The sequence below is a fragment of the Mesocricetus auratus genome, unplaced genomic scaffold, assembly GCF_017639785.1.
Source record: "Mesocricetus auratus isolate SY011 unplaced genomic scaffold, BCM_Maur_2.0 Super-Scaffold_100014, whole genome shotgun sequence".
In the NCBI taxonomy this organism is placed as follows: Eukaryota; Metazoa; Chordata; class Mammalia; order Rodentia; family Cricetidae; genus Mesocricetus; species Mesocricetus auratus.
In genome coordinates this window covers 15054027-15074516 of record NW_024429197.1, presented here as the reverse complement: position 1 = coordinate 15074516, position 20490 = coordinate 15054027, and the positions used below count along the sequence as shown (strand labels likewise).

The 20490-nt window shown below is 50.2% G+C and overlaps 1 protein-coding gene across 3 annotated transcripts in view; it reads left to right on the top strand.

Moving 5' to 3' along the window:
- The first annotated feature begins 1596 nt into the window (after positions 1 to 1596).
- Csmd2 (CUB and Sushi multiple domains 2) overlaps positions 1597 to 20490 on the top strand; it is a 558343-nt gene continuing 539449 nt past the window's right edge. For 2 of the 3 annotated variants that reach the window (XM_040756596.1, XM_040756595.1), the window contains exon 1: positions 1597 to 1961. In XM_040756596.1, the coding sequence (XP_040612530.1) occupies positions 1760 to 1961 (202 nt within the window). In that variant the 5' untranslated portion in view covers positions 1597 to 1759. The remainder of the gene's footprint in view (positions 1962 to 20490) is intronic. The other variant, XM_040756597.1, reaches the window with a different exon arrangement.

The window sequence follows — 20490 nt, the reverse complement described above, 5'->3', positions numbered from 1 at the left end:
GGGCTGGCTCCCCAGCTGTGAGATGAGCTCATGCAGGGAAACCGGAACCACCGGGGTGGGTTGGGGGAGGGAGAAAGACACATACCAAGTGCTCTAAGAAAGCGTGGCTCTGCGGAGCAAGTTTTTGGTGGGAATAAGAAACTAGCGTCCACTGCTCCTGCCTGTCCCCCTCCTCTCCAACCCCAGCTATAATCCCGAAGCCCTCCCTCATGCCTTTCCCAGAAAACTCCCAGGCTCGGACACAGCTGGCCAACCAGGTTTCACCAAACCCCCAACCCAAGCCTCCAACCATGAAGTCCCTCTCTTGGCCCTTCCCAGGAAATGTCCCGGCCTTCGCCGCCTGCCATCAGTGGTCCTTGTATCCTGAGCCTCCAGGATGCCAGAGCACCAGCTTGGCCAAATCACTCGGTTGCCAGACTCCCTAAACGCAAGATCTGCCTCTCTGGGTGCTTCTGGCAGAGGGGGTGGGGTGGACACTGGCAGGTGCTTCTGCGCTGCGCGCTCCAGGCGGGGCCTCCTCCCCCAGCCTTGTCGCTCGTGGTCCCCTCCGGCCTCCCCCACCTCCCTAAGCGTCTCTTCGCCCTAGGCAAGAGTTTGGCGTTGACAACGAAGGAGCCATCGTGACTGGCAGAGCAGCCTAGGGTAGACCAGACTGAGATTGCTGCCGAGGCGCGGTGGGGGATGGGGCGGGGACCTACGCGGAGCCCTTGAGGTCTGAAGGCAGCGGCTACCAGCCTGAGGAAGAAAAGGGTTCACTTCCTTGGGAGAAACTCATCTGGTTTGGGGCCCTGATTGGGAGGATGTGTGGGATAAGCAGGGCCCAATCGTTTAAATCTGAGGATAAATTGTACAAATAAGTCTTAACACAGTCCTTCCACCAACCTCATACCCCCGCCCCAACCTAGTATACATACCTGCGATTTTGTCTTAGGCCAGGGGTAGGACTGCTCTGGACCGAGTGAAAGGGACAGACCCTTCACCCCTTTCCACCCACTCTTCAATTCTTAACCCTGCCTCCCTCTATGTCCACGCACCCATCTCTTGGGATGATCTACTCCAGAGTGTCCTCCCCAGCCCGGAGACTGCAAGTTCAAAGCCAGTACCCAAAATTATCTCTTAAGAGCCACGACTCAGGGAACTGCGATCTTCTTTGGTTACCTTTCCCCAGACAGCATTCCCGTTTTTCAAACGTGGAGGAGGCGTGTATGTGCCTGTGTGTGCGAGTGTGTGTCTCTATGCGTGTGTATGTGTGTGTACGCGGGAGGCAGAGTATTAATGGTGATTTTTATAAATGAAAGCTGGAGGATTGAACTTAAAAGAAACTGGTCAATTGTAAAACAAATAGGAATAAACAGCCCTTTAGATGTAATTTGCGGTTTATCTGGAGGTGCAGGTGGCGCTGAATACTCCCCCCGCCGTTTTTTTTTCCTTAGCTGCGCCTCCACCCCCAGCATTTGGAGCCGCGGAGAAGCGGCTCCGGAGTGATTAATCCGGGGATAATTCACCCCCCCGCCCCCCGGCGCGAACCCCGCGAAGCAGGATTGGAGCGAGTCATTTCCGAGAGCGCAGCGCGCCTCTCCCCGGCCGGGCGGACACTTGGTTCATTCCAGCCGCAGAAGCTCAGGGCTCCCGCGTACCGGGATTTTTTTTTTTTTTCTCCCGGAGCAGGAAAAAAAAAAAAAAAAAGCTTCAGAGCTCTTCTGACCTCCTTTCTCCTCGGCGGCGAGCGGAGCCTCTCCCTCGGGCTGCCGGCCGCGCCATGCCGCGCTCGCGGGCACCGGAGCAGGGATGTTGCGGCTGCCCGGCAGGGAGGACTCGCGGCGAAACCGGGATTTGGGCGCTTGTGCCGGGCACCGGGAGTCGCTGGGGCCGCCCGCCGCCACCACCGCCGCCGCCGCCGCCGCCGCCGCCACTACTGCTGCTGCTGGGCTGGGGGTTGCTCAGTGCCTCGGCTGCCGCGGGTGAGTCCGGCCGCGCTGCGCGCCCCACCCGAGCCCACCCAACCTCGACGCGGTCCCAGTCCCTTCCCCCACCCCGGCTTGGCTTCCTCCTCCCGATTACCCACCCTGCTTCTCATCTTCGCCTCTGTCTGCCTAGATCCTCCACTCCATCTTCGACCACGTCCTCACCTCTACCCTCATGGACGTCCCCAACCCCAGCCGCAACTTGGCCGGATCCGGCCGGTGTGTGGGGCCTGGGAGACAAGACATCCCCTCCCCGTGTTGCGGGGCACCTGGATTGTGGCTTCAGTTTCTCCAGCCTCCCAGGTCCCCAAGGTGCCAGGCTTTTCCGGTATAAACTTTCCCGGAACCCTACTCCCCTATTCGCTCCCCCATTATGCCTGGCACGCCCGTCCCGGGGGTAGGAGAGGCTCGGCGCGCCCCCTCCGCGTCTGCAGGGTCTGCCTTTCCTTGCCCCCGCCCATTTTCTCCAACCAAAGCTCTTGCCCCCGCCCAAGCAGCCCAGAGACTGCGGTCACCACCCCCTTCCTCACACGCCCTCCCCCCACCTGGGTGCTCCGGCTGGGGGTGGGATGTAGGTAGGCGCGCGCCCAGGTCGGGGGTCCCGGTGCAGTCTTTCTTGAAGGGCTCATGTGGTGGGTTGGAGGGGGGCTGAACCACCGGAGGTGGAGGCGGGCGGGGGTCGTGCGGGGTTGGGAGGGAGGAAGGGGAATGTCGCTGCCAGGGTCCGCGCCGACACATCCCCCTTGCTCGGTTCCCACTCCGCGCCAAAGTGCCCTTTCCCGCGCCCTGCTGCAGCCGAACGCCTGGGCTGCGGCAACCGTGGCGCTGGTGGTAGGACCCGGTCTTGTTAAGTCAGCCGGGACAGACTTGAAGGGTGCTGAAAGTCCCGGGACTTCAGGATGATGACTGCCTGCAGTTTACACTGGGGCTGGGGGGATGTGCGCATGGACCTTTTAGTGAACCCAATCACACTAGAGGTTACTGGTTTCAACTGGTCCTCTCCTACTTTTCCCACGGCACCTTCTGAAGCTTAGCAACAACCTATAGAAAGTTCCCTGTTTCGGTGAGGGGACCGGTCCAAACAGGGATGCCCCGAGCTGCATTTTCACTTCGCTGGATGCTGACACGGCTGGGGAAGAAAACCCCAAGCACCTGATGCTTGGGCCTGGAACCCGGACACTCAGGAATTGAGTAGCAGTGCGTTTGTTGTTGTTGCTTGTTTGCTTGGTATTTTAAAACCACAGGTTGAGCCTCTCAAGCCTTGGCCTGGGCCATCCCCAAACCCTGCTGCTTCTTGGAAAGTGCGCCTCTCCCATGGTTGTTTAGTGAGTAAGTGGTAAAACTCTCGGGCCCTCTCTGGCCTCCAGTATCTTGCAAACTCAGACCTTGTCATCCATCCCTTAGTCACTCAATGTTAGGGTTCCCTGTCAGGGAGGGCTCCCCAAGACAGTCCTGTCTGTCTATCCCTTCTTGACCGGACTTTCTCAGTTCACCTAAGGAGTCATAGCCACTGACACCCAGAGAGGGGCGCCCGTGGTGCGCGTGCCTCTCAGCTTTGGCCTCTCACACACCCACACCCACTGGGAAGCTGCTCACACCAAAGCTTCTAGTCACCAAGACTTCTCACATGGGCTGTGGGCTCCGTTGTTACTTGCTATAGAGACCATTGGATTGTTGTCCAGGCGAGCGTCTCGTTGGGGATTGCTGAATTTATTTTTCTCGCTAGGTTTGTCCCTGCCCCCTTGAGCATGCCATGCCCCTAGGGAGAGAAAAAGGCCGACTCACCCGGGCCTGCACAGTGTTCAGCATTGCTGGAAGGCTGCCTTGTTAAGATCCATTTGTCGTTGTCTCTTGGGTAGGTCCATAAGTTGGAGTGTGTGTGTGTGTGTGTGTGTGTGTGTGTGTGTGTGTGTGTGTGTGTTGCCTATTTCCTTCCACTTCATCCTTCCTGGGCCGCATCCCATCTCGGACCCCAGCCTCCAAAAAGCCTCTCATTAGTTACCTGCCCCTTCTATTTTCCATTAGTTATTCTCCCTCTTTGAAACCCGCTTACCCTTGGCCTGAAAGTAAGTGTATCACTCACATAAAACACACCATAAAACACTTGGCCTTCCTGACCTCATTGAACTACCTTCCCATTGCCCTAACCTCGCTTCAAAGGGGGAAATTCATTCACTTCCCCTTCTCCCAGTCACTCCCTGCAGCCTGACATTTTTTGACTTTTGGGATTTTATATTTCATTGCCTCCCAGTCTGTAACACCCAGCTTCCTTCCTGAAGTATGGTGTCCTGCAGCCATCACTTTACTCAACCTGTCCCCACTCTCCTGGTGAGCTCATGCCTGTCCTCTGACACTACTCGAAGCTTCCAGACAGAGTGGTCCTGCTAACTGTCTCCTTGTACAAAGATATACCCAGTCCATATAGCCTGCGCCTCCACCTGCCCTCTGGGCACCTTACCTTCATGCTTCCTTCCTAAGGTAATTGCAATCATATTTGCCACCCTCCCACCCCAAACTGCTCAGTTACCCAGCCCAGATCCTTAGGGGGGCCCTCATCTCCTTCTGCGTTATCTGCATCATTGGCCATTGAGGTCTGCATTTGGACACCCCCAGTTTTTCTCAAGCACAGCTGCTTTTCTCTGCATTGAGAAACTACATTTTCAAAAGACGGGATGCCCCTTCTCAAAGAGTCCTCAAAGAGTAATTACAAATAGAACAGATATTACACTGTACATGTACAGAGTTCCTATTTTCTTCTGTGCCCTCACCTTTATGCTTAAAAAAATAAATTGTAGTCGTTGTCTTTTGCATTGGTTGTTACTTAAGAACTGACTTTCAGTCTGCCTCTTGTACCAAACAGACCCAGTGTTCCTTTATGTATGGTACCAAATAAATGTAAGCGTTTGTCTGCCTCAACTACTAAACTATGAGCTTTCTGGAGACAGAAACAGTGTTTTATTTCTCTTGGTAGCCCCAGCACAGCTACACCACTGCTCAGCATAGAGCTAGTGTCTGATGGACAGCTGTTCCACCAGCAGATGGTTTTTGTATTCTTTTCCTTGGATGGTTAGTTTTCCAGGATTGATGAAGCAAAACTGAGTTTTAGGGACCAAGGAAGCCAGCTGGTTTGCAGAGGTAACATAGTGACAGACACCAAGTTCCGACCTCAGTTGTTTTTGCTCTACAACTAAATGTTACAGGTTGATGAACCAGTGTCCTAGATTCTAGAAGCAATGCAACAAGTCCTCAACACCCCTAGACCCCCAACAGGGTAATGCTGAAGGAAAAACAATTAACTGCTTGGTCACCAAGATGTACTTGGAATCTCATTTACAGCTTATTTGTGGGCTCATGGTAAAACAAAACAAAACAAAACCAACAAAAGAACAAAACAAAACAAAAAACAACCAAGCTGAATACAGTACAATAGGCAATGCTGGCCCTTTCCCTGGCTGGTGACTTGTATGGCCTTGTTGAATCTAGGGGACTGGAAAACTAGTATGCAGGGTCTGATACACTGATGGGCTCTGTTGGTCCAGAAGACTCCAGCAGGTGGCTTTGGCAGCAGTGCCTTCTTTGCCTGGCTTACCCACATCATTGTCACTGTCACACCAGCAGGAGTCAGGGAATCTGATTGCTCAGCAGAACGCATGCTCCTGGAGACCAGGCCAATCTTCAGGGCTCTTTAAGGCACAGGGTCCCCACCTCCAAAGCGACAAGTCATTCCAGTGTTATGGATAAGATTCCAAAAGATAAAGATAGCTGACTTGGGCTGTACCTGCTTAAAGGGTAAGGTAGGTCCCAGCAGCAATGTGGAGGACAAAGGAGCCAGCCAGGGAGGCTGTGTGCCTTTAACATGTATTCTTCAAGCTAGGGTTCTCAGAAAGTTGTCTGGACAGCCAAGGGAGCGACACCTGTGGCAAAGGTTCACTGAGACCTCCCTGGCATATTCTCGATCTCTGACATGTATTAAATCAGTTTGCACAGCAGTGGCCCAGGCATAGTTTGAACCCAGGTCTACCTAACTTGAGGTAAGGGTACACATTCCTTCAGATGCCATTTATCTCAGGGGACCAAGGAGGTGTCAGGCATTTGCAATCCTTCTGCCCTGGACCCCAAACTTTTAGTCATCAAAAAAGTAATGATTCCTCCATCTTCAGTGCAAATGTCTCAGAGATGACTGCAAAGTCACTTTGCTGCTAAGCCTCAGACCCTTGTCTAGGGAAAGCTCTGGTGTGGGTGCTGCTCATGTCTCTCTTATGTCAGTCATGTGAGAGTAGGACCTTCGTCTTCTTCCCCAAGACTCCTTGAACTTCAGTCAGCTTCTTGCCTGGACTGTGAAGTTTTCAGTGTAACAAATCCCTGGATGCACCTTCTTTTCCCACATGGCATGGATTCTAAAATGCAGCGAGTTTCCCTATCCAACTATAATGGGGCATTCTCTGGGAGAGTCTTGGGTGGCCACCACCAGGAGCCATATCAGAGGGATGCCATCTGTCATGAGCCAGAAGTATAAAGGCCACTCATGCCAAGTCCAGGTCACAGAAAGCCCTTGTGTCTGTTCTTGAGCCTGGGTGGGAATCTAAGGCCTGGGTGGGCCAGGGGGGGTCACTTGTCTCATGACTCTCCTTGTTGGGGAGAGGTTTCCCACTGAAGACCCCATTTTCCTCTCCACCTGTCTGTTGCTATATCATTGGAAAATCTGAAACTGAGTTGATCTCTATGGGGATGTCAGCCCTCTCCTAGAAATAATCATCATCATAAGGATTTTTTGTGATGCTAAAAATAACATAGGTAAATTACTGAGAGTGCCAAGTAACTCTTAGAAGTTTATTTGAGACTCTCTGTGTGGTCTAGGGCTCACATTGCAGCACAAAGAGCCCTTTTCCCAGCCAGTGTCTCCTTCAGACTTAGTCAAGTGCAATTATCATCCAGAAATTTCAACACAGGAATCAAATCCATCTTCTAGGTTTTCAGATAGAAAAACCGAGTAAGTTCCATTATTAAGTAGCCACATCTACTTATTGATTGGAAGTAAGCAAGTGGGACGGTTGTAACTTTGAAAGGAGAAGGCCAGTGGAGGCTGAAATTTAGACCATGGTGGAGTGTGTTATCACAGGGCATGCCAGCATTTTGTGTGGCGTGATTGATGACACTTTCTGATATGAGCGAGTGTGGTAGAATTGATGCAGGCATCTGGAAGTTTGTCTCTTCAATGCTGCCTGTCTCTTGGCCCTACCCTCACCCCAGCCTGAGTCCCACCAACAGTCATGCAGCACCCCGTGAGGAGTGGAGGTCAAAGATGAACAGAAGCACAGAGATTGGCAGCATTGGGGACCAGTGGGTGTGTCCAATACATTATGGCAAGGAGGAGGTAAAAATGTAATGGTTTATTTCCCCCTTAAACTGTTCCCAGCGTAAAATAGTCACCTCCACAATAACACCCTGGCTTCCTAAGGGCCTGTGTGGTTCTGCTTCCTGGTCCCTGTCATGTGTGCAGTCCTTGAAGGTTGGCTCACAGCAGAGTGACCAAGGAAAGGCATTGTATGGCCAAGGAGTCTTCTAGCTCCCATGTGGCCTCTCACAACCTGTGTGACCATGGGAAAATGAGAATAATTTCTTGTCTTTAACTTTGGTCTCGGTTTCCTTGCCTGTACAATGGGAACAACAGCAAGCCTGTCTATGCCAGGATGGACTTAGAAGCTGAAGCCAGAATTGTTACGCTAGAACCCAGAAGTTCGCAGTGTGAGCTCTGCCCAGTGGTTAGGCTGATGCATGCGAGTTTCTAAAAGTGAGGCACTGGCAGCTTTGCTCAGTGTTTGCTTGCCTGTGCCTTGGGGTGCTCAGAGTAGTGGGTGACCTCAGCATCCATCCCTCACCTACCCCTCCCTGCTGTAAAGCCAGCACAACTGTTCCTCATAACTGAGAAAGGAGAAAGATCTTACCTCTCTCCACAGCTCACCAGACTTCCTGTGTGCAGCCCCCACACCCCTGACTCCTAGCAGCAGCACTCTGTGAGTCTGTCTGGGAGAGGCTCCTAGTTGATTTACCCAACACCATGGTTTGAAGATCCGGATGGACACCTTTAATCCCAGTATTCAGGGAGGTAGAGGCAGGTGGATCTTTGTGAGTTCAAGGCTGGCCAGGTCTACAAAGCAAGTTCCAGGACAGCCAGAGCTGTTATACAGAGAGTTTTGTCTCGAAAAACAAGCAAAGAGAAACAAGAAAAAGAAAAAGAGAGCCCACTGGGCTCCTTCTATGTGTCAGACCTAGGACCTGGGTTGCTAAGACAGTGCCACATTAGGAGTTATTTATCTGTTATATTATTATTTTTCTGCACCCATCCACCATCCCTGCCTTCTTTGACCTCTGACCATGCACAAGGTGCTGAAGAACCTCCTTGTACCTTCCATATCTCCTACAGGTTTTCTTGGGACCCTGTTTGATGATAACTCTGTCATTATGAATGGGAGCCTGGGGTCCCCAGTAGTAGGCTAATTTTCTATACATCCACCCCCACGGTGTTTTGTAGCAACTGATATGCCAGGACCTGGGTCTACTTTAAGTACCCAGAGTCTCTGCTTCCCAATGTCTTCTTCAATATTATTACCCACTTTTCTGATTCTGCCTTTGGTATGAGCTTAAAGGGACAAATCACTGTTTTAGTAACTGTTGCGTTGTCTGATTATTAGTCACTTTGAAAGTCTTACTATGTGCTTGCCAGCTCTTGGGATTTTTCTTTTTGTGACTTGCTCATCCACATTCCTCGTGTACTTTAAAAATTATGTTAGTTTTTGTAAAGTTGGGAACTGAACTCTGATATTCTGGGTAATAACTCTCCCACTTAGCTCCATTTCCAGCCCCCTCCCCCTTTCATGTTTTACTTTGAGTACTTTGCGACAGGATCTAAGTTGCCCAGACAGATCTTGAATTTGTGATCCTCCTGTCTCAGGCTTCTGATAGTTGGGATTATAGACCTATACCATGAGACCTAGCCACATAGCTAAATTGGATCCTCTCTCTCTCTCTGGATTTATTTATTATTCTTACTTTATGTGGATGTGGACGTGTGTTTTGCCTATATGTATGTCTGTGCACATGTGCCCATGGTGCCTGTAGAGGCTAGGAGAGAGTGTTAGATCCGCTGGAACTGAAGTTACAGACAGTTGTGAGCTACCACACTGCTACTGGGAATCAAACCTGTGTCCTTTGGAAGAGCAGCCAGTGCTCTTAACTGCTGAGCCATCTCTCCAGCTCCCTAAATTAAATTGTTACTTAAATTTTGAGGGGTTGATTTCCATTCTGTATAGTTTGAAGATCTTCGCTCTTGTTTGCCTCCTCTTTCTTTGGAGAAAGTCATTTCACTCTGACTCAGTCTGACACATCGCTTTTTTTTTAAAAACATTTTGAGGGCAGTGTTTCATATATCCCCGCCTAGCCTTGAACTTGCTTCCTAAGATGACTTTGAACTTCTAATCTCTCTGCCCTGACTGCCCAAAATCTGGGATTATAGGCATATACTATCATGCCTGGTTTATCAGCTGGGAATTGAGCACAGAGCTTCTTGCATACTAAATGAGCATTATAGCAACTGAGTTACATCCTCAGCTTTAGCATGTTTTAAGGATGGCAGGAGCTGAGAAATCTGAGAGTGTTGGTGAGCTTGGGGACAGGCAGGTTCCCAGTCCTACCTGGCCCAATGTTTTGCAGAGTTCCAGACCCTTAGGTGGGCTTCAGTAACCTTACACATGTTGATGTCATCATTTTTCACAGGAAAAGGTGGAAACAACCTTAATGTATGTGAACAGATAAGGAGTAAATAAGTGCTGGCTATGATAGCATATATACAAATATTTTAATGATGTTGAACTGTGCCTTGTGTTAGTTAATTTTTCTCTTTGATGTGGTTAAATATCCAACAAAGTCTAATTAAGGTTTAAGGAAGAGTGAGGGTAGGGTCGTCTGGGGAACACAGGTGCTAAAGGATCATAGAGAGAGAGAAGCTGGGAGGAGTTCAGAGACCCCTGTACCTACTATGTCTCTGCCCTGTGCCTCGGACTCCTGGACCTGAAGGATCTGTCAAAAGCCTATAAAAGCCACTCCCTGGATCCTGGATCCTATGTCACTGTGCTACCTCTGTATGAGTGTTACAAAATTTTCATTACCAGAGAAAAACGACAATGGAGCACCTGCCTGCTGGGGCTGGTTTAGCAAAGCATTTCACAGTTTCCACTTTTGTGGAGGGACTACATATTTAACCTCATCCGGGCGAGCTATGGGCACCATTCTGTTTGGTTTCTGCCTTGCTCTTTTCTTCCCTTCTTCTCTTTCCTTTCTGGTAACCCCTCTCTCCCAGTTCTTTGCCTCACTGGACATCAAGACCCTCAGTCTTGTGGAGGTCATCTTTCTGTCTACTCAACCCACACCATTCAGTGCTTCTTCCTGAACTTGAACCCAGGACCTCTTCCTTGGGCTCTACTCAAGTCCCTGTGCAGCTCAAACAGCTCTGCCAGCTAGCAGGGTTTTAAGACCTTTGCTTGCTCCATCGGCTTATGACCCAAGGGCTGGCTCACTAGAACATTAATTGAGAACCAAGTACAGTGACCCTGAGCTGAGGACACAGATGCAAATGCCACTTCAAACCAAAGTCACTTCTGAAGGACAGTCACAAGGTACCCAGGGCTCAGGAGGCTTTAAGTAAAGCAAGGAAGTGGATGGCCTTCTTCACCTCGCAGATTCTTCAGGCGTGAGCAGGTGACTAGTTGGTACCAAGGATACAGAGCTGTATGTTTGAGTAGCCGGCTGTTTTGGGGGTTGTTACATTTGCACCCCTCCCTATGCATTGTAATTGTCTCTCCAAAGCTGTTCCTAATGGAACTGTCATACTGAGGGCTGCACATTTCTCCCTTACACCTTACAACACTCCTAAGAGGGGTCTTTTTGTAGTTGGGCAAATTGAGGCTTGAGAAGATTTGGCTACTTGTTCAAGTCCACACAGGCAGGAAGGGAGAGTCTGAACTTGAGATTTTAGTCCAAAAGCCCATAGGCTCAGCCAGTGCACAGCTTCTGGTTAAGAGATCAAGTCCCCACCTGTTTCTCAACTTCAGAATGAGGATCTAGGATCCCTGAATTTTGAATGTGTTTACCTTGACCTACTCTGTCCGTGTCTGTCCAGGAGCCACTCAGGTGTCCAGCTCCCCTGGAGGAGCGAAGGTGAAGCTTACTGAAGATCAACCTCTACCCTCTCACACAGTGGTCACATCTCTGTGATCCTGTCCTCAAAGGAACCTAGGAGGGTCCTTGTCGTCCTTGCGGTAGCCTTCCCATCTGCACTGGTTTCCCCTACTTTCTGCCTCCCTGACTCACCTTTCTTATCAGCCCCAGCACTGTTCATGGGGCTACTGTATCCCAGAGGTGATTATCAGGGTGACAGCTTGTGTTAATGAGGTGCGCATCCCCCAGAGGAGACTGGGCAAGTTCAGCATTCCTGCAGTACTCGCATAAGCCCTGTGGTGTGGGAACTCCTCAATCACCAAGTCCTTCCCCCAGCCTGGATTTGTTAGGTGACATCTCAGGACACTCTGGACGCTTGATTCACAATTTTCCTTGTGTATGAATTCCCACTATCCTAGATTCAATGTTTGTTGAAAAGCAGACAATAGCACCTACGTGGTGTTTTCCTCAGATGTGCGGGTGGGAGGCAACATGGGAGGCTGTAGGAGGAAACTCCAGATGGTCCAGCCAAGGCCAGTCTTCAGGTAAGTCTCCCTGGATGGGCAAGGACCTACTCCATGGGAAGAAGTCACCAGAGAAGAGGAGCCCTAGCCCAGAGCATTTAGAACTTTCTGAGAAAAGCCAGGGAAGCTGAGGTAAATGGTCAGTTATACAAATAGAAGTGCTAAAACCAGAAGTCTACAGATAATAGGTGACTCAGGGATAGCATCTGTCAATATTTCTATCCACCCATCTACGCATCCATCCATCCATCTATCCATCCACTCACTCATCCTTCTACTCATCTATCTGTCCATCCATCCATCTACCCACTCATCCACCTACCATACATTTATTCAGTCATTCAGGAAGTAGGGCAGAGGCTAGTGAGTCTGGAGAATAGGTACTCGAGAGACAGTAGACTGACTGGCAACACACCCTAAGGCACTAGGAAATTTCTTAGAAATTCATCTCCCTAGGTTCCACTCTACCTATAGTCAGAATCTCCATTTTAGCAAGATCCATAGGTAATTTACAACCCCTCAAGAATCTGAGAGTGCCAGGTGTTACATTCTCCGAGCACAAACTTCAGACTGAAAGTCAGCAGTGGGTGAAGCCTGGCTCTGGTTTACCCTGGTCCTCAGTTGCACTGGTAAAATGGGTTGAGATTACATCTTCGCTGTCGTGCTTGTGAATATCCATGCTTGACAAGTGCCTAGCAGGTGTTCTTGCCCACTGAAAATGGGCTTTGAACCTTTGGTTTACACCATTGTCCCCGATACCTGGGACATTGTCTGTAGCCTGGTAGGTGCCCAGCAAGTGCTTAGTGAATGAATGACTGCTCATCAGGTGGTTGTCAACTCAACCTGGACACCCTGGGCTCTGCTTTCCAGAGCAAGAATGGTTTCTCTTCGTTTTCTGTGTGATGAATACTCCCCGGGGAAGGGTTGTCCAGAGGTGGGACAAGGGAGCAGGGGATGCTTCAGATACGGAGTGAGGATGTGCTCTCCTGAGACTACGTGCCAGGAAGACTGGATTATTCCTGAAGGGTTGATCTGAAAGCCCATTATAGTGAACTGCTAATGTAGATGTTAGCTTCAGTAAAAAGTAACTGATGGCTTTGAAGAGAGAAAGATCAGATTTCCAACCCAGAACCTTACCAATTCTCCACCTTCCTTCCCTCTTGCTCTAGCCCTCAGCAGCCCCTCCCACGTGTCTCTGTTTCTGGTGTGTCTTGCTCCTGGCTCCGTTCTGGACACAAGACTCCATCTTGAGACTGTTGACATCTCTGGGGTATTTCCCTGTCACCTCTACCTTTTCTGAACATCTTTGTCCCTTGCTTCATGGAAAAGCAGACACTCATGGGCGTGTGTATGCACCTTGTCACTGAATGTGGGCAGCAGGGCCCTGCAGATCCTGTGCTGTGTTACCCAGGGCACTCCATCCCTCCTATCCCTCCCATCCCCACCCTTGTGTGGCAGCCCCTCTGTTTCCTCTAGCCTAGCAACATACTTGATGTGAATCTTAAAAAACACACTAACACCCTTCCCTGACTCTGCATCCGCCTCTGGCTCTCACCCTGTCTCTCTCCCTCCTGTCCCAGCCTGCCTTCCTGTGAGAGTGTCTGCCAAGTCCTTTCCCAGTGCCTGTCATCTGGCTTTCACCCTCCTCAGCCCAGGGGAAGTGCTCTAGCCTAGGGCACCATGTGACTTCCTATTTACCAACTCCAGGCAGCTCTCTTGACTTCTGGACCATCATCACTAGTCTGGCTGCAGCAAGCCTCTTGACCTTCTAACTGTCTTTCAGCCTGCCTCCCCACTCTGGTCTGAAGATCCTCATCTCTCTTTCCCACTTAAACCTTTCTCAGTGTTGCCTACCCTTCGGCTGGCTCTGCTTTTATTCTCCATTTCCTTGGTTCTTGGGGCTTTTACTGCCTCATGTGAATGCTGAATGCTGATTGTCTCTCTATTAAGTCTCTGGAAGAAAATAGAGACTGCTCGCTACTCTTCAGACCCACATAGCAACTTAGCGTCTGTGTTCAAAGACCATAAGGGGAATTCTTCCTGTCTGTGGTCCTTTCTGTGCCTGCCCTCTGCCCCCGTGGTTTTACCACCCCACACTCATTTTGCCCCACTTTAATGAATGACTTTGTCAGCCATGCATCTTCCTGAGCCAGGCATCTTGAGTTGACCTCTGGTTTCTTCTCTCATCTACCCCTTTGCCTCTGGGGTTTTACCTTCCTGGTAATCTTCCAGCCTGCGCTTGTGTCTGCTTCTGCCATGGCTTGGAACTCACAGTCTTTTTGCCCTTAACAGTGGGAATCCACTGCCTTGCCCATGTCCCTACAGTTTTTCCTGACCTCCTTTAATTGGTGGACTGTGAGTCAGCAGGACAGCACCAAGGCTGGCCTTCCTCTCTGAGTTGGAGTTGTGGCAAGATCAGATTCGGGGAGAGGCTGGTGCCTCTGAGGAAGCAGGGAAGAATGGAAAACTGGTAAGATACAAATGGAGGGGCTGGAGAGATGGCTCAGAGGTTAAGAGCACTGCTTGCTCTCCAGAGGTCCTGAGTTCAATTCCCAGCAACCACATGGTGGCTCACAACCATCTATAGTGAGATCTGGTGCCCTCCTCTGGTGAGCTGACATATGTGTAGGCAGAACACTTCTTAAGAAAAAAAAAAAAGGATACGAATGGATGAGTGGCCATGGAAGACGTTTGAGGTGACAGGCCACTGGCACCCTCTCCCACATGCAGTTCCATTCAGAACTGATTCACTTTCCTGGTAGCTGGGTGCATGGGATAGCCTCCAAAAACAGGCCGGTGGGCCTCATGTGCTCATGTTGGAGCACACGATTCTCCTTGAGGTAGACAGGGTTTTCCCCCTCCTTCCACTGGGAACCAAACTATAACACCTGTTGCACTGGGCTGAGGGTTTTGTCTCCAGATCAAACCCAGCATGCTCTTCCTAGGCAGCCCTCAACGTGAACACAGTGACCCTGCCCCATTTGCCCCTTGCAGAAGAGTCCAGGGTGTTTGCTAGAGGGGACAGAGGGCAAACTGCCTTCCTAGCCCCCCATCACATGAACAGAAGAAAGCAGCCCCCTCTCCCCATGGTGACACTGACACTGTCACTTAGGCAGAGGTCTAGCTAGCTCTCCTACCTCTGATATGACCCGGCCGTGCCATGACTGCAGATGCTGACTCCCCACCCCCCCCATTCCCCCACACTGGAGATCTGTTGATCTCCAGGAGCCTGTGTCCTCCTCATCATCACTGGGCTCACATGCAGCTTTTATAGCGGTGCTGGTGATCCAAACTTAGGCCCTCACATTTGCACAGCAAACACTTGACTCACTTAGCAATCTCCCCAGCCCAGATGTACTCTGATTGTCTCCCCAACCCCCATTTCTGTTTTCAGGTCTCTTGGTCCATATCAGCTCTAGCCCTCAATCCTAGACACCTTGTTACTGTGGTGACCTTTGCTGAGAGCCAGGGACAAGTTTCAGTAGAATGCTCAAAGGGTCCTAGTTCACTAAGACTGTATCATGGAAAACTGAATCTGGGTGTCATCTGGGGGGAGGAATGAGGCCTTTCTTACCCACCTTGCATGTTATGTCTGACACTAAATCTTCCATTTCTTAACTTCGGCGGTTCTGTTCTTTGGTCCCAAGAAAACCACTTTTATTAGGGTCTCATTCTTATTCCTTGTACTTAAGATTGAAGCTCCCCCCATTCACTCTCCAATGTGTACCTCATTTCAATCCCCTCTTTTGAAGCTACAGGCAGTCTTGCCAAAGGGGTGAGGGTTTGTCATGCAGTCGAACAGAAGGGGCTGGGGAAATAGCATCCTCTAGCTGTCAAATCTCTGGGGTCCTCAGTGTGCCATAGCTCGGTCCCACCAATCAGAATAGACAAAGAGCTGTGTGACCTCACTGATTGGGAATTGGTCCAGCCTGAAGCAGACACTTGGCACTTATTTGGCCTGTGCATTTTGATCATGAGTAAATGGACTTTCTGTTAGGAGCCTTGAGGTATTGAGAATAGCTCCCAAACTCTCATTATTGCCTTTAAAGACCCATAGGGGTCTGGGAACCCCAGGCGGGGAACACAGATATTGTCTAAATCCCGGCTACACTCTGCTCCTCCAACATGCCTCTATTTCCCTCTTCAGTTTGGAACCAAGAGAGCAGAAAACACAATAGGAGTAAACTGGAGAGATTAAAACGCTGGCTTGCTAGCACAGTAGAGAACGTAGGCTTTGCCTTTGATATGTGGCCAAGTTAGCCTTGTTGTTGCTGCCGTTGTTTTTCCAGACAGGGTTTCTCTGTGTAACAGCCCTGACTATTCTGGAACTCACTTTGTAGACCACAGAGATCCATCCACCTGCCTCTGCCTCCCAAGTGCTGGGATTAAAGGCAGCACCACCACCGCTTGGCCCAAACTACCTTCTTAATACACTACTCTTAAATCAGAAGGACCTAGGTACCCATTGTCCTTCAGAGGTAATGACCTTAGGCTCCCTCACAGGGCCAGGCTGACAGACAAGGGTTGAGAGTAGAGTTAGTCTGGATACTAGCTCAGTGAGCCAAATTCTTTCCCCTAAATGCCTCTGTTTTAGGCTATGGAGAAATAGATGCCAGAGATAGGCCATAAGTCGGTCGGTACTGGATCATGGAGTAGGTATCTCCCCAGCCCTGACCCAGACAGGATTTAAATCAGCTCGCTCACCTATCTTTGCAGGTGGAGCTGGTCCACAATGGGTCAGTATTACTGGCAGCTGAGCATGGTTGGGGCAGGCAAGCCCTGTTTCACCTGCTGTGGAGGAAGGTAGGACCGCCACTCACCTTGGTCTCTGCTGTAGATGCCACTCATTTGGAGGCTCCTGGAAGGCCTTACTCAGACTGAGAGGAGGTGTTGATCACCCAGCTCACTAATCTTTGTGACATAATTGAGTAAGAAAATACATCTTTCTCTTTCTCCTCATTGTCTCTGGGAAGACTAAGTGGGGAAGGAAAGTGCTTCAGCAGATGAATGGAGAGGGTCTGGGGCCACCATTTAACACGTGATGGCGCTGGAGCAGGCGTGATTTGCCTTGGTTAATGCCTCCATGTCAGACTAGGGCTGGGGCCATGCTATTTGCTCCATAGGTGAAGGGACAAAACGGAGTGCAAAAACAGGTACAGGGCAAGGGGGAAGCTGGCTGCCAGGACACAGGAAGTGCGAAGCAGGAGGGCCTTGCCTTCCAGGGCCTGTATTCCTTCATGAGTCTCCCTTCCCTGCCTCCCTCCCTCCCTCCCTGCCTCCCTGCCTCCCTGCTGTTTCCTTTTATGCATCTAGCCATCCAAGTACTCATTTAATCAAGCTGTACTGTATGTTCACCGTGGCAGGCACTGTCCTAGGCTATCACTGAGGGGGTCCATGGCATATGCCACCCCACCCCATCCTTTAAGCTTTCATTCATTCCAATACAACACCTCTGGGGTGATCAGATAATTAAACCGATAATTTAAATGCAGTGTGATTAGCACGGCAGCAGAGACTAGCAGGGTCTGGGAGGGGCTTATGGGAGCAAAGTGGAAGGAAGGGGAGGGATCCAGGCTGGAGATCAGAAGAGACTCCCTGAGGGTGGCCCTGCTTACTAAGACCTGGAGTTAGTCTGGACAAGGCTGGGGAAAGAGAATGAGGGATTTTTTCCCCCCACTGGCCTCTGCTGCTGCTAATGGCATGAGGAGCAGCTGCCCTCAGATGAAATTTCACCGGGACCCAGGGGCCTCCTGCCCAGTTCTGACTCTGATGGTGTTGGGCATGCCTCTGTGTCCAGGCATCCTGTTAGGTGGTTAATACACAGATCAGATTCCATGGTTTGCAGACCTCTATGATGGAGATGGTAGAAACAGTTCCATTTTATAGACTTAGAAACTGAGGTTTGGAGGAATGAAATAGCTCTCACCAAAGTCCCACAGCAAGAAAGGAAGAGACGGAACTGGAACAGTTGCTTCTACCCATGTGGAGCCTCTTGATGGCCTTTCTATAGCTTTTCCCACCACAGAATTCAGCCAAGAGGCCCTAGGTAGAGCCCAGCACAGGCACAGATAGATCATACTGTTTCTTCATAATAGCGATACTGCTTCCTTTGTGCAGAGAGTTTTCGACGCAAGCCTCTACCAACTAATGGAAGTCTCAAAACATCTGCAAGGCAGATGGCATTATTGCCTCCCTTTTGCAGATGGGAAAACTGAGGTTCAGTGATATTTAGTTACCACTCAAGGTGGGTTAGTGTTGGGGAGGCATACAAAACTAATTGCATGACTCCAAATCCTGCTGGACAGAGTTGGTGACAGCCTGGTGAATGCTGATTCCACTGGGCAGGTGGGGTGCTTGCAGATGAGCTTTGAGCAGTCATCTCCCAAGGATCCAATGTCTGCCTGAACGGAAGCTGAAGGGGCAGAGAAACCTCTTCTGGACCTCAGCTCCGTGGACAGGCTGCCTTACTCATTTGTACAGTCCTTTGTCTCTTGGATGTGTATATCATTTTCATGGCCACCAGATGAGAAAGATGAGCTATTTGGAGATTGAGGGAGAGACCATAAGGACAGGATGACCCATGTCTTTCCTGAAGGCCACAGCAGTAAATGTGTGCATGTGGTGGTAGGAGAGGCTCAGAGAAGTTGCTCCAGGTACTTTGTGACCTGCTTGCCCAGCATCCTCTCTGAGATGATGGGGCATGGTCCCTGACTTGTTGAACTCATCCTGTCAAGGAGACATGGAAGCAGTCACTGAACAGTGTGGGGCCCTGCGAAATGGCAGCACCCTCCACACCTCTTTCTCGTCAAAACACGAGCAAATCCTCTTTAACCCGTCTATGCCACAGCCCCCTCATGCCGCCTTTTGGAACCCGAGCTTCATTTTCTTTTTTGTGGATCCCTACAGGAAGACATCTTTGGTAGCCCTCTTCTCTTGTCTTTTCTCCTCTGGAGAACTTCAAATAATGTAGGGGAGCTCCTTGCTCTCCCCAGACCTCACCTGTACCTCAATATTGGGTAGGGCTTGGGCTGCTGGGGCTGTCTTTGCCGTTGTTCAAACTCAGCAGGCATATCTTCTGATAATGGGGCTCTCTGTCCCCTGGGAGCCTCAATCTCAGCCATCCCTTTCATCCTCCAGCGGATGTCACTTCCTTTATTTGCAGTAGTACGCTGTGTGCGTGCCATCTCTGAGAGCTTTGGAAGCCTTTTGAACACCCAGCGGATTATACATCCATTCCTTTTCCCTTTCTTGCCATTCTCCTTCACTCAGTCCCACACCACCAAGGAGTTTGTCTCATTCTCTGTGGTGTACTCAACACCAGGGATGTCTTCCACACAGTAGGGGCCTCATGAATATTCATGTAGTCTTGAGTGAAGAGAGAGAGACAGACAGACAGACAGACAGAGAGACAGAGAGAGACACACATACACACACACACACACACACACACACAGAGAGAGAGAGAGAGAGAGAGAGAGAGAGAGAGAGAGAGAGAGAGAGAGAGAGAGTAAAAATACATGGAAGCCCACCCAAGGGAGGAAACACCTGTGTGGGCTTGGAAGCATTGCCTACCTGCTGTTGGGAGGTTGTTAGTCGAGGCGGTTAAAGGGATAGCAGGTTCTTATGGGGTGGGAAGACCTGGAAAAGAGCCTCCAGTAGACTGCCTTTTGCAGAAATAGGCAGAGTCCCCATGGTTGGAAGGTAGCTGGGTGACCTGGGGTTGGGAGCAGGAAGTGTGTTTGGAGATAGACAGGTGGAGGAGCCAGCCGTAGGTGCTCATGTGAAAGTGATTCTGGGCACAGCTCTGTCTCAAAGTCTTGCGAGTTACTCTTGGTTGTGGCTGCTAAATCATCATGGAGAATCTCAGGTCACAGTGTGAGACTTCAGAAGCATAGGCGCTTTGGAGGGACAGAGCTCACAGCCATGCCCTGATGTAGAGAAGACTGCCATTTCCTTAGGCCTCCATTCCCCTCCCCTAATCCCTGGTCTACAAAGTCTTTGCTGGGAAGCAGGAAGGACAGTGTGCACAAAGCACTTAGCTAGGCCTGGCTTGGTCCTAAGTCATGGTTGTCAAGGTGACAGGGCTTTCTGAATTCTGTGGGATCAGTGACACTGAGAGGAAACTTGTTCCTTAAGCTCTGGATGTGACAGCAGGTGGTCTTGGCTCCCACTTGGGAGGGACCCTGTGTTTGCTCAGGGACTAGCAGTCAGCTGCTGCTGTCCTTCAGACCTGAAGAGGGCCGTGTTTCCTCCTATCTCAGGGCCTTCGCATGTACTGATCCAGCTCTCACAAGGTTTCTTGGCCTTTTTACTTCATTAACAGTGACGGGGGTTTCAGATCCTTATAGCCTTGTGTCACTTGTCTTCAGAGGGCTTACCTCAGTCGATCATACACCAGAATCATTTATCTGTTGCTGTCATCTTCCTTTATGGAAATGCAAACTTTACGAGGGCGAGCTTCAGCTGGCTTTGTATATCATTCTGGTCTCTGGGCCACAGATAGTCACCAGGAAATAGTAGGTCCTCAGCTAATATAAATATACTCAGGGCTGGAGTGACAGCTTAGCTGGTAAAGTGCTTGCCTTGCAAGCACAAGGACCTGCATTTGAGCCTCTAGAATGCACATTAAAATAATCAGGACATGGTAGTATGTATTTGTAATATATACACCGGGGAGGGAAAGACAGGTACGGTCAGATCATTGGAGTTCACCTGTCAGCCAGCCTAGTCTATTTGGCAAGCTCCAGTTTTTATCTCAAAAAACAAGGTGGATGGTGACACAGGAATGA